We start from the raw sequence: 12,763 nt of genomic DNA, 5'->3' as shown, positions 1-12,763 counted from the left end.
GCAGGACATTTTACTTCTTTCTTTTTCAGTTTCCTTATCTTGGACAGGGAGATATAAATTTTCAGTGTATGTAGGAAAAAATAATATATATATACTAGCATATGAAGATTTCTGAAATAGAAGGGTAAGGAGGAAAACTAGACACCAAATAGTTTCCTACTCCAAGATTTTAGAGATTTCACTGGTATTCTTTGGAATTTGAAAACCTTTGTAGTTTTCAAGAATTTCTGGTTGCACTGGGAGAGGGAAGAGAATTGGGTTTCAAAAGAGAGGGTCCTTACTTCCTCAGGCATTTCTGAGAGCCACGTGCTTTACATATGGACTCATTTAGTACTTAGGACCTTGTGACACTTCCTTATGTTGCTGCTGGAGGTGTAGATTATTAGAACCTCTTCACAGGTGTTTTGGCAATATCTATCCAGATAAAACAGTGCAGACGTACCCAATGAAGTTTGTATAGAGATAGTCACTGCAATATTGTTCTAAAAGCAAATTCATTAAGGGAATCAGTTGAATAAACTGTTATATATTCATATAATTAAAGACTGCATCCATTAAGAAGGATGAGACATCTGCATATTCTGATAAGAAATGATTTCCTGTATTTATCACAGAAAACAAGTTATGTAAGGAATGCTACCATTGTGGCGGGGACTACCCTAGAAGAAAGGTATTTTACTGATAGGTAAACTGTTGAGAAGGTTAATATTGGTTCCCTTACTCGATTAAAGAGAATATATCTACCAAGGAGTAGGTAAAGAATTGTGAAGTTTAAAGCAGAATTGTTAAACGTAAAGCAGAATTGCCACCGTTTGAAAGGGCCAAGGCCCGTGCGCGCTGCATGCCGGGATTTGCAGTCCCTTCCGGGGCGGGCACTGTGCGGCTGCGCAGGGAGCTGTGGCTGGCTCCAGCGCACGCGTGTGGCGGCGGCGCCAGGCCTGACTGCACTCAGGCAGAGGTGGCAGCGTACGCTTCTGGGGACCCGGCATGGCGGTGCCCCCGGCGGCTATGGGGCCTTCGGCGCTGGGCCAGAGCGGTCCCGGCTCGATGGCCCCCTGGTGCTCAGTGAGCAGCGGCCCGTCGCGCTACGTGCTCGGAATGCAGGATCTGTTCCGGGGCCACAGCAAGACGCGCGAGTTCCCAGCGCACAGCGCCAAGGTGCACTCGGTGGCCTGGAGCTGCGACGGGCGTCGCTTAGCCTCGGGGTCCTTCGACAAGACGGCCAGCGTCTTCTTGCTGGAGAAAGACCGGTTGGTGAGCTGCTGGGGCCCGGCCCAGGCTAGGGAAAGGGGCCGTGGGGAAGCTAGGTGTGGTCTTGAGGGATGGAGAGGGGGTGAAAGGAGCGTGGGATTGAGGAGAGGGGAGGGGATGGAGGGGGTGCGGAGATGAGGAGGGGGTGTGGTGAGGAGTGCCCAGGGGCTGTTGTGGGGTCCCTGTGGTGGTGAGCTGGCCCCTTTGAAAGTAACAGGGCGTCCTGTGGGAATGGGAAGGAGGGCTGGGAGACTGGTAGCAGAGTAAGGTGGAAAACCAGGAAGGAGGAGGAGCCAGGGAGGTCAAAAGAGTAAGGGCACTGGTGTGGAAGCTCGGAACAGTTCAGAGTTATTGGGGGGGGGGCGGGATATTGGGAACAGCTTTGGAGAAAGGGCTCGGACGGACTGTATTCTTTTTAATGATCCAGATCTTTGTGGGTCCCGAGATATCTTGGTTTGAGTAAAATTAAAAAGTTACATGTGAAGGCAGGTAAATCTGTGTGAAATGACATCTGGATTCTGTTCTTTCAGGTCAAAGAAAACAATTACCGGGGACATGGGGATAGCGTGGACCAGCTTTGTTGGCATCCAAGTAATCCTGACCTCTTTGTCACTGCGTCTGGAGATAAAACCATTCGCATCTGGGATGTGAGGACTACCAAATGCATTGCCACTGTGAACACTAAAGGTGACTATTCAGAGAGAGGGCAGTAGGAAGACAAGCTGCTTGTATTTGTTAACAACCATTTGCTGAATATCTTCTCTGTTCCTGGCACTCTGCTAGGTATGAGACATCCTGAGCTGAATAAGAGTTTCCAGCTCCAAGGACCTCATGGTCCTTGTGTGGGAAGAGAGACATAGGTGTAAAAATGACATAACAAGACATGGTTCATCTTACAGTGGAGATGTCTGCAGGTGGATACCCAGAATAGAAGTGTCAACGTCTGTCTCGGGGAGACAGGGAAAGCCTCACAAAATTTGAGCAAACTCTTAGGATAGCCGTAGGAATTTAGTGGTCAGGGTGCAGTGGGTGAGGAGTGTGGCAGTTCTTGGAGGGAACAACATATGCAAAGGCATGGAGAATTTGGGAAATTCCGGTAGGTTAGAATGACTGAAACAGCCAAGCTTGGTGGCTCACACCTGTAATCCCAGCCCTTTGGGAGGCTGAGACAGGAGGATCACTTGATCCAAAAGTTCAAGACCAGCCTGGGCAATGTAGTGAGACCCCATCTCCATAAAAAATTAAAAAATTAGCTGAAGTGTAGTAGTGTGTACCTATGGCCCCCGCTACTTGGGATGCTAAAGCAGGAGGATCACTTGAGCTCAGGAGTTTGAGGTTATAGGGAGCTATGATCTGCCACTGCACTCCAGCTTAGGCAACAGAGCAAGACTATCTCAAAAAAAAAAAATGGCTGAAGCTTTGATGGTCTAGGAGAAAATGACCACAAAGTTGTGCGGTACATTTATAGGGTGTGTTCTTACTAGATATTATTTTACAAATCTTGAGGCTATTTATTGTAATTGACTCTAAAGTGTCATTGATTGTAACAATGCACCAATGTTTTATGTGCCATTAGGAAAGAAAGTAGCCAGATAACCATGATACAGAAAAATTTTGAAATGCATCCTGATACATTTTAAGATGGGTCGTAGATACTAAAATGTGAAAAAAATATGCATTTTAAGTCTGTAAAGTAGATGAAATTGTTATTGATGTGTTCAGTGTGGGCTGCTGGACTTTGTTGACAAGACTTGTTCCTGGAGGCAGAATGATGTAGTGCTTTTCTCAAGTTCACAACTGGTGACACATGAGTGATTTAGGTGATACGTGGGTGACCATTAAAAGCCAGTTAGGTACATATTTTAATGTCTCCTAGAAGAAAAGAAGTAGCTCATAGAATTTATTGCTAAATTGAAGTTATATTTATTTAAATACATTTTTTGGATCCATTTAAGAAAGATCTTGAATAAAGACAAGTATAGCTGTTACATGGATAGGAGAAAAATTGTGAAGGTGGCATGGAAATGACTAGAGTTTGAGAAATGTTGGTGTAAGAGAATAGAGGGCTTTGGGGTCAAATCTGGGTTTAAATCTTGGTCTATGACTTCATAGCTTTGACACTTTGGCTGGTCTTCCATTTCTTCATCTGTAAAATGGGCATAGTGAAGTGTACCTTAGAGAAGTATCGTGAGGACCAAATGGGGAGATTTGTAGATGAATGAGCTGGACTTAGAGTTGATGATTTGTAAGTGATAGTTCCCTTCCCTTGACTAGGATCTTAATGAATGACGTCTGAAGATAGCTCTGGTCTTCTTACTAGGATAGCAAAATAAACTCTGGAGGATTGTGAGCAAACATATTATCTTGCTGATTGTATCTGGGTTCCCAGGGGAGAACATTAATATCTGCTGGAGTCCTGATGGGCAGACCATTGCTGTAGGCAACAAGGATGATGTGGTGACCTTTATTGATGCCAAGACACACCGTTCCAAAGCAGAAGAGCAGTTCAAATTTGAGGTCAACGAAATCTCCTGGAACAATGATAATAACATGTTCTTCCTGACAAATGGCAATGGTTGTATCAACATCCTCAGGTGAGGGGATTTTAGCTTAGGGGATTGTTACGTCTTTGTTCCCAGTACTGTAATGGTTACAGAGAAGAGTTAGATTTGAGTCTATCCTGAAGGAGCTTAAAAGGCAAATAGTAATAAGGAATCCTAACCTCTGTTAAACAGATTTGAGCTTTATGTTTTATATGCTTTGTATCTGATTGAGTCCTCATAGAAATTCTCAGGAGTTGATGGTATGTTTCCCATTTGACAGATGAGGATCTGAGGTTGAGAAATTAAGTCACTAGTCAGCTGGGGGCACTAGAACTGGATGCACCTTGAATTGAGGCTAATTTGTACCTTAAAGTTTCAACTTAAATATCACTTTCCTTTCAGGGAACTCATCCACACCCTCATCTTCCCCCAAGATTAGAGGCTTAGTTTGCACACTTCTGTTGGAAGCACTTCTCATTCTATATTGTAATTGCATGTTTACTCATGTGTCCCATTAGATTGTAAATTCCGTGACAGTAGGGACTGTGTTTGCCTATTTACTGTTGAATCCCTAATGCCTAGCCCAGTACCTGCTGCACATAGTAGGATCTCAATAAATATTTGTTCTCTAAATGAATAAAATTGTGGAATTGAAATTCAGGTCTGTTCAATTCTATTCTTTCTACTACCCCGGGTGAGCAATGCAGAGCAGAGTGAGATAGGTTCTGTGATAGAAAGGCCAGGAGTTTGCTGTGGAATTCCAGGGAAAGAACCTGTCATATTGACTGAGGTGGTTAAAGGAGGCAGCTTCTGAGCTTGATCTTGAAAGAGAATTTTAAGAATCAGCAAAAGGGAACCACACAATTGGCAAAATAGGTGTTCAAAAGCATGACTTATTTGGAGAGTAGTTAGGTCAGAGTTGTTGGGGAGTGGCAGAGGATAGGGAATATGAAGAAAGGGCATGATAATGGGAAGATAAAATTGAAATATAATTGGGACCAGATTATAAAAGGCCTTGAATTTTATGCTTACTATCTTGGATTTTATTTTGTAGGCAGTGGGGATTCTATGACTTTTAAAAAAAGTTTTTATTATAAAAGAGATATTGAAAACTACATAAAACAAATGTATAACTTAATGACCTATTATGTGCTTAACACCTGTATAACCCTTCCTAGGTTGAGAAATTGTTCTTTCCAGCCACCCCAGAACTGCATCCATGTGTTTGTCCTAATCACAACTCCTTCCCTCAAAAGTAAACACTACCTTGATTTTATAGTGTTTCTTCATAGTTTTATCTACCAGTGTACATCCCTGGATACTATAGTTTTGTTCATTTAAAAAAACTTGATAGGTCTTGTGAGTCTGTTAAACTATTAACACTTAACAGAAACTAGTGAAAGAGGGATGGAGGCCTTCCAGTCTGTTGAAAAAACCAGACTGTGAACCTGTGGAGACTCTCCCAGTCTGGAATTGGCTGATTCCATGTGCTTCTTTACTTGATGGAAACTTTATAGAGATACTTCCTCTCATCTGTTATACTGTTTGGTTACCCAGTAGTATAGTACATCCAGGGAATGCAGGATAAATTCTTGATTTTTTCCCTTTGTCTTCAGATAATGAATTAGTTCCCTATCACCTTCAAAGATGAGGTTTATTTTTTTTTAAGAGTCATTATGGACTCATGTGTTTAAACATAGTTGATGTGTTACAATCTATTGTAATTGTTATGCTTGTTGAAGCTCAAATTATTCTGTTTTTCACCAATGAGAGCCTCTTCAACTTGATTCATGAGCCCTTTTTTCGACATGATCTTAATAGTCTTTTGTTTCTTGCTGTCTAGTATGATAAGATGTTTCATGTTTATTTTGTACGTTTTGTACGTTTATTTTGTGCGTTTCCTGCCCCAGACCTTTAATCAGAAAATTATTTAAGAAGCCTGGGAAATAATACTGAAACTAGGAATGTCCATTACTACTGGGTTGGTCATTGTTTCTAGGCCTTTCCGGTAGACAGCTTGGAAATATATGTTTATATTTTTAAAGATAAAGCACCTTGTGAATTCATACTGATAACTTCCAGTTAAAGTTCAGGACTATAGGGATTTTGCTAAACTTCTTCTATATTATAAATATATCTCTTTCCCTCCAAACTGAGTATTCTAGTTCTCAAGGGCACAGGGGATCTCAGAATTACAATATCTCATGGTTACTTATTACCTTTATCCCATGTTAAACATACAGATGTTCCAGAATAACAATACTACTGCCACTACCACCAATGTGATTACTTAAGACAGAAAAAAATTTTTGCTTTTTGCGTATGCTTTCCCCATTCTCCCCTTATTAAAAAAATAGTACTGTATATTGTCAGAGTATATAGATATTACATACTGTTCCCTCCCTTTAAACCATACATAGTTTCTACGAGAAACTGTGTATTTAATGTCCATCACCAGTCTTTTTGCTCGTAAGTCTAGTTGTTTTGGTTGTCAGATCTCTAGTTAAGATTCCTCAGGAAGAGTTCATGGGAGCATTATTCCCAGAGTTCTTATTATAGCTTATTTATATACTTACAAAACTTACAGATACTTTATTGAGCTTATTATTTGTATTTTTATATTTGATATTCAGCTTTACTGGATATAAAAATCCTTGACTCATTTGCTTGCTTGTGTATCTTAAATATGGTACTCTACTTTTTTTTGGCATTAAGTGTCGCTGTTTAACAGTCTGGTGATAATTGAATTTTCTTTTTCTTTAAAGTCTGTGTCTTGATGTTGGTTTGAGTTTATATTCTCAGGTGTGTGTTGTGCTCTTTCAATATGTAGTTTGAAAACAGTATGTGTTTTGAAATCTTATTTCAGGAAAATTACCTTGAATTACAGTTTTTGATTTTGTTCTATTGTCTTATTTGATTTTCTTCTTCACTGTCTCCGTTATTGTCAAGCACCGCAGTCATTGTCTTCAGTTTGATTGCCGTCTGTCTCGTTTCTCAGCTACCCAGAACTGAAGCCTGTGCAGTCCATCAACGCCCATCCTTCTAACTGCATCTGTATCAAGTTTGACCCCATGGGGAAGTACTTTGCTACAGGAAGTGCAGACGCTTTGGTCAGCCTTTGGGATGTGGATGAGTTAGTGTGTGTTCGGTGCTTTTCCAGGTAAGTGATCTGCCCAGCACTTTCCTTGTTGGGTAAATTAATTTTATTTCATCCTCGGTGAAATTATATCCTCCTCTAACTGGGTAATTCTAATGGTCTCTTGTCCACTCCATATTATAGGCTGGATTGGCCTGTGCGGACGCTCAGTTTTAGCCATGATGGGAAAATGCTGGCCTCAGCATCAGAAGATCATTTTATTGACATAGCTGAAGTAGAAACAGGTAACTTAACGAGAATCTTCTGTCTTTCATCTGTGGTCAACAGACTTCTCTTGTCGTGTGTTTTCATCTCTGCACATTACTACTTCACCAGCCTTATCATAAGTGAATTTGTCTCCTTAAGGCAAGTGTCTTTGTATTATGACTGTTACTGCCAGGTAATGAGGGAGCAAAGAGTTACGAAAGAAACAGGCAGGGCTGAAGTAAAGTGATTTAGGAAAATATTTCACATTTTGTTAACACCTGATTCTTCCATTATAATGAAATTTGTAAAATACAAAATAGGAGGAAGAAAAAAGCATCACCTGTGTTCCCACCATCTAAATACAAATTATTTGAATGTTATAGTATATTTTGTTTTATTTTTTGCCTGAATATGAACTTGAAAAAAATATATTTTTTTAATTTAAGGAATTATCAAAGTTTTGCTTTAAAAACAATGAAACAGACATAAGTTGAAAATAAAAATATGGGAGGAGGAGAGTATTCATTTTACAACAGAATTTCCTCAGCTGTATTTTTTAATGTGGCTTTATTCTTTTTGGAAATATGTGATACTCATAGTACAAGAATTCAAACTATGTAGAAAACTTCCAGGAAGAAAGTAAAAAACTTGAAATTCCACTATTTAAAGAATGCCTTGGTTAACATTGCGGTGAGCACCGCCCAGCCATCCAGCCACGCAGGTCCTTTATGTAAGCCCAGGGTCCTATGACACAGTGATACTCTCCTGCTGGGGACCTACTCTTAAGTTAACCTGCCTGTGTTCAGATCCTGCTGTGCCACCTACTGACTTGTGACCTCTCTGTGCCTCAGGGTTCTTCCCTGTAAAATGAGGTAATTTATTTTACCTATCTCACAGGATTATTAAATGGATTAAATGAGTTAATATAGGTAATTACTTAGAATGTGCCCAAATTAAGGTGTTGATTTGTTTCTCTGTATTGACTTCTGTAGGAGACAAGCTATGGGAGGTGCAGTGTGAGTCTCCAACCTTCACTGTGGCTTGGCACCCCAAAAGGCCTCTGCTGGCATTTGCTTGTGATGACAAAGATGGCAAATATGACAGCAGTCGGGAAGCTGGAACTGTGAAGCTGTTTGGACTTCCTAATGATTCCTGAGATGAGGTTGTAGGGAGAGGAGGCCCTGGCAGAGGCCCTTCTTTGTGCAGTTAGTTTGGTCTGTTCCCTTGGAGTTGGTGGGTACCCTAAACATGCGTAAATTGGTATAAATTATAAAAGTCTTCTGTCAGGCTGCCCATTCCAATTCCCTTCCTTATTGTGTGTTTTAGCTGTTTCCATTTTTCCCTTTCCAGCATCAGTTAGCTAATGAGGACTCTACAGTGTGGGTAAAGACCCCAGCATACTTGTCCTCGGGACCCCTGTCTTCTCTGCTTTTGGATATATGGGGGATTTTGTTGAGCTTGATACTACTTGGACAATAACTAGTTTGGTGGAAGGGCTTAAAGCAGGGTGGGATGGGTATGGAGGGCTTTTTTAATAATTAAAAAAGAAATATATATAATTTTGGGAATTGAGCATTTAATAAAACTGACCTTTTTATTAGACTTCTGAGATGCTTAAAATTATGGTATTATTGTGTTATGTTGCATTTGGCATTTTTTTAAAATCTCGGAAATAGAGTTTAAATTTAAGTGTTATAATTCTGTCATTTAATGTTCTAAAGAAGAACACTGTGAAATGTAGGGACAAAGCTTGAAGTGCATGGGTTACAGCCATCCTTAAAAGTCATCAGATGTTTACATGAATGCATGTGTGTGCCTGGCCTCATTCTGTAAAGGATTTATAGGCGACAAATTTATGACAAACACTGAGAAAAGTAGTAAAATATAAACAAGAAATACAAAATCAGAATAAGACAAATATAAATTAGAATAGGAAGTCAAGATTGGGAAATTAAATAGAAATATGTAAAGTTAAGGACCTAATTGAATGATTGAACTAAACTTTTGGCTCAGAGATCCCTGTTGGCAAAGTGAAGAGGGGATAAGTCAGTTAGCTGCTTCTGTTAAATGGAAAAACACTTGCCGGTTCCTCATGGAGAGCAAAGCTTAATTCTTACTTTTAAAAAAGAGTGGCTTGGGGGGAAGGGGGGAAAGGGTAACATACGTAACCTAAACATCTGTAGCCCCATAATATACTGAAAAAAAAAAAAAGAGTGGCTCATGTAGAGGGTTGTTATCTATAAGCAGAAACAAAATAAAAACATACCTCAGTAAGTGATGTTTGTAGAAAATTTTGGAAAAAGGTAAGCAGAAAGAAAAATCATATTCCTAGCACCAAGTGATAACCACTATTAGCATTTTGGTATATATCCTTCCAGAAGTTTTTCTGTGCCCATATTTATGTATAAAAACATGTTTATCTTCATAAAAATCTTGAAGAGTAGACAAATCAAATATGACAAAATAAATTAGGCAAGGTGCCCAGTACCATGTTGAGTAGTTTAAACACTCAGCAAGTCTTAATAGACAGTTTTAGTTACTGGGCATTTCTTACATGTCTGGTACTATAATGAGCACTTTACATCAGCTGTTACTCAGTTTTTGCAACAGCTTTTTGAGGTGGGTGTTATCACCGTTTTACTACCTCAGGGAGTTTACCCTCAGGCCCATGAGGAATGTGTGTGTGTGCGAACAAGCAGAGCACAACTCAATACTTGATGGTATTACTCATCAAGTGACCATATTCAGATTGAGCTTTGCTTGAAGGCCTGTGTGCCATCTACTGCAATGGGCTACTCTGTTTCTGGAAATATTGCTGTTTTCACTTCAGAGATGAGTAAACCTTATCTCTGAGAAGTCTACTATTAGCCCAGGTTAGTGAGTGATCCATTGATCCCTGCGTTCAGGCCCCCAAGCCTCTGTCTCACCTACCCTGATAATGGTCTTTTCAGTTGCAAACCAGCTTACTGCATCATTATGTCGGAGTTCAGTATTGTTCATGTCACTGGAGTAAACTCTGATGCATTGTTTCTTGTTTTTGCAATGATCTGTCATTCCTGTGGTCTCTTTCTGTGTTAATATATAGTCCCCTTGGCATTGGAGCCAGATGCTAAGGGTTTGGGGTAGGTCTTAATATTTGTTCCCTCCTCTTCTGTCCATGTGGATTTTTTTTCTCCTTCGGGTTTATGTAAAGTGGTGATCCACACTATCTACCAGTTAAACAAGATGAAACTTTTTTCATTTGACTAATGGAATGCTTGTAGCAACAGGAAAACACATCTGTGAGGAAAGAGCTCCAGCTTGTGGCAGTTTTTGCAGGCTGTCAAGGTCTTGATGACACCGTATCTATGCCTTTGCTTTGATGTCCTGGAGGAACTCAAGGTAGGTCCATTCTGGAAAATGATGTAAAGTGTCCTAGACCTGGGGCCCTTCCTTAGTTTGAGAGCATTTTGTAGTTCCACAGAGCTAGAAGGATGCCATTCAGAGTCACAGCTGGCCATTTATTATTCTGTCTAGGCATTTTCTACGGTTCCTACTGCACACACTAGCAAGCTAGAAGTGAGCTAGATTTTAGTTGGCAGGGAAAGTCTGGGATTTGCTGTATCAATGACCCATTGCAGGGTTGACTGGAGTTACAAGTCAGGCTAAGAAATGCTATACAATTATAGTATTACCTTTTTTGCTGAGATCCCGGTATCTTACGGCATGAAATCCAGGGAGGATGAACCATGCCAAATGCTAAGCTCGTGAGAGGTTGTGTGTGTCTTGTGGGTTGTCCCCCCACCTTAACCTGCCTGGGTATAAGGTTGTACAGCTGGGGTCCTGGCACAGGGCCCTGTGTGTGTGTGTGTGGCGGGGGTGGGGGGCCGGGGCGGGAGGCTAGTGCAGGGAGTCCTGGCCAGAGACAGGTAAATCCAAAGAATAGGCTAAGCCCAGAGCAGGCTCAGCTCTCCTCGGCAGGAGACTGAGGTGTAGGGTACCAGAGAGGTATCAGGAAGAGGCCAGCCCTGGGAGGCTTTAGAGCAGCGTGTGTGTGTGTGTGTGTGTGTGTGTGTGTGTGTGTGTGTGTGTGTGTGTATATGTGTGTGTGTGTGTGTGTTTGTGCGCGCGCGCATTAGGAGCTGGTTGGGGTGTGATGTGATGTGTGCGTGGGGTCAGTTTAGAGTGGCCAGGAATGGGGTAGATATGCCCTTGAGCCCTTTCTTGTTTCAGCGATGTATTCCCCTTAATTAAGGCTTTTATTTGCAAAAGGGACCATGAACTATCTACCCTCTTTGGAAGGAAAAAGGCCATAGACAGAGTGAAAAGGGAAGTCCTATCTTCAGGAACGGAGTAGAGATCGTATGTATAGAATGCATTGCAAACTCAGAAATGCCTATACATGAGTAGGTGTTTCCTAACTTTCTCGGACACTGTGGTGCAGTGGAAATGACACTGGCTTTGTACTTGGGCAGAAGCGGATTAAAATCCTGGCTCCAGCAGCGATTTATCTGAATCCACTTTGCTCATCCATTAAGTGGGGGTAATCAATCCTCTTCTCCTTGGGTTACTAGGAGAATTGAACAACCCGAAGTGTTTATTAAGTGTCTGGCACAGCACCTGGCACAATGCTTATGAAAGCCCCTGGCCTTGCTTGAGGTGGAGCAGCCCCTGATGAGAGCACAGGGGCTGGCTGCAGAGACACGCCAGTCCATCAGCTTCCTTGGCTCCAAATGCCACAGCTGCGTGAGTCACGTTCATCATTCCAGGAGTAGGTGCCGTGAAGGAAGGGGACGTATCTGTCACATTCTGGGCACACTGGGAGGTTCAGAGGAGAAATGTTCGATCTGCTGTCTGCTTGCAGCGTGTTCAGGCCCGTGAGGGATATGTGCGTGTGCGAACAAGTAGAGCACAACTCAGAACTGCATACCTAGGGCGAAACAGGAGGAGGAGGAGGGCAAGGCTCCTGCCAGCTGAGGCTGCTAGGAAAGGATGGGATGGGAGGAAGGGGCCTCCATGCAGGTCTTGAGCATAGCAGATGTGAATGTGGGCGGAGGGCAGGGCTGCTGCAGCTTGGAGCAGGGCTGAGGTGGTGGCTGCGTAGGGATGTGGAAGTGGTGGTCAGGGGGAGTTTGAGTTGAGGGAAGTGGGAGGGAGGGGTGCCAGGGTCTGGATAGATTCAGTTTGGACTGACCGGTAATATGGCCGGCTGAGTAGGGAAGAGACAGATAGACCTGGGTTCAAATCCTTTTCTACCACTGCTAATGGGGAGACTTTGGCCACATTATTTCACATGCATGATTTTGCTTATCTCTAAGATGTCCATAACAATGGTGTGACTTATGAGGGTTAAGGGAGTTGACATGTGTAAAATGCCTGGCTCCTCGTGGATGTGCAGTTAACAGCAGGTATTATTGTCATGTATGTGTTAATGCTGTATGTGTGTGCTACATAAACCTTCCTACCTGAAGAGGGGCTTTCACTGTCCCCTGGGCTCATCACATTGTCTCTAAAAGGGAGGGATGTGGGGTTGTAAAGAACATACTGTAGGCTGGGCGTGGTGGCTCATGTCTGTAAAGAAGATACTGGGAGGCCAAGGTGGGAGAATGGCTTGAGCCCAGGCATTTGAGACTAGTGTGGGGAACAT

At 42.0% G+C, this 12,763-nt stretch overlaps 1 protein-coding gene across 1 annotated transcript; it reads left to right on the top strand.

The window, feature by feature from the left end:
• Positions 1-693: 693 nt before the first annotated feature.
• THOC3 (THO complex 3) lies at positions 694-8,737 on the top strand. Its single transcript, XM_012659485.1, has 6 exons — positions 694-1,254; positions 1,782-1,938; positions 3,641-3,845; positions 6,793-6,954; positions 7,075-7,175; positions 8,130-8,737. The coding sequence occupies exons 1-6, from the start codon at positions 988-990 to the stop codon at positions 8,291-8,293; spliced, it is 1,056 nt and encodes a 351-aa protein (XP_012514939.1). The 5' UTR covers positions 694-987; the 3' UTR covers positions 8,294-8,737.
• The last annotated feature ends 4,026 nt before the right edge of the window (positions 8,738-12,763 follow it).

Source organism: Propithecus coquereli, unplaced genomic scaffold (genome assembly GCF_000956105.1).
Source record: "Propithecus coquereli isolate 6110/MARCELLA unplaced genomic scaffold, Pcoq_1.0 Scaffold619, whole genome shotgun sequence".
NCBI lineage: Eukaryota > Metazoa > Chordata > Mammalia > Primates > Indriidae > Propithecus > Propithecus coquereli.
The sequence above is the reverse complement of the archived record's forward strand: the minus strand, read 5'-3'. Positions and strand labels throughout refer to the sequence as shown.

Coding starts and splice junctions, on each gene's coding strand:
- THOC3 (XM_012659485.1), top strand. CDS start 988: ATGGCGGTGCCCCCGGCGGCTATGGGGCCTTCGGCGCTGGGCCAGAGC. Junction 1,255..1,781: donor TGCTGGAGAAAGACCGGTTG/GTGAGCTGCTGG, acceptor CTGTTCTTTCAG/GTCAAAGAAAACAATTACCG. Junction 1,939..3,640: donor TGCCACTGTGAACACTAAAG/GTGACTATTCAG, acceptor CTGGGTTCCCAG/GGGAGAACATTAATATCTGC.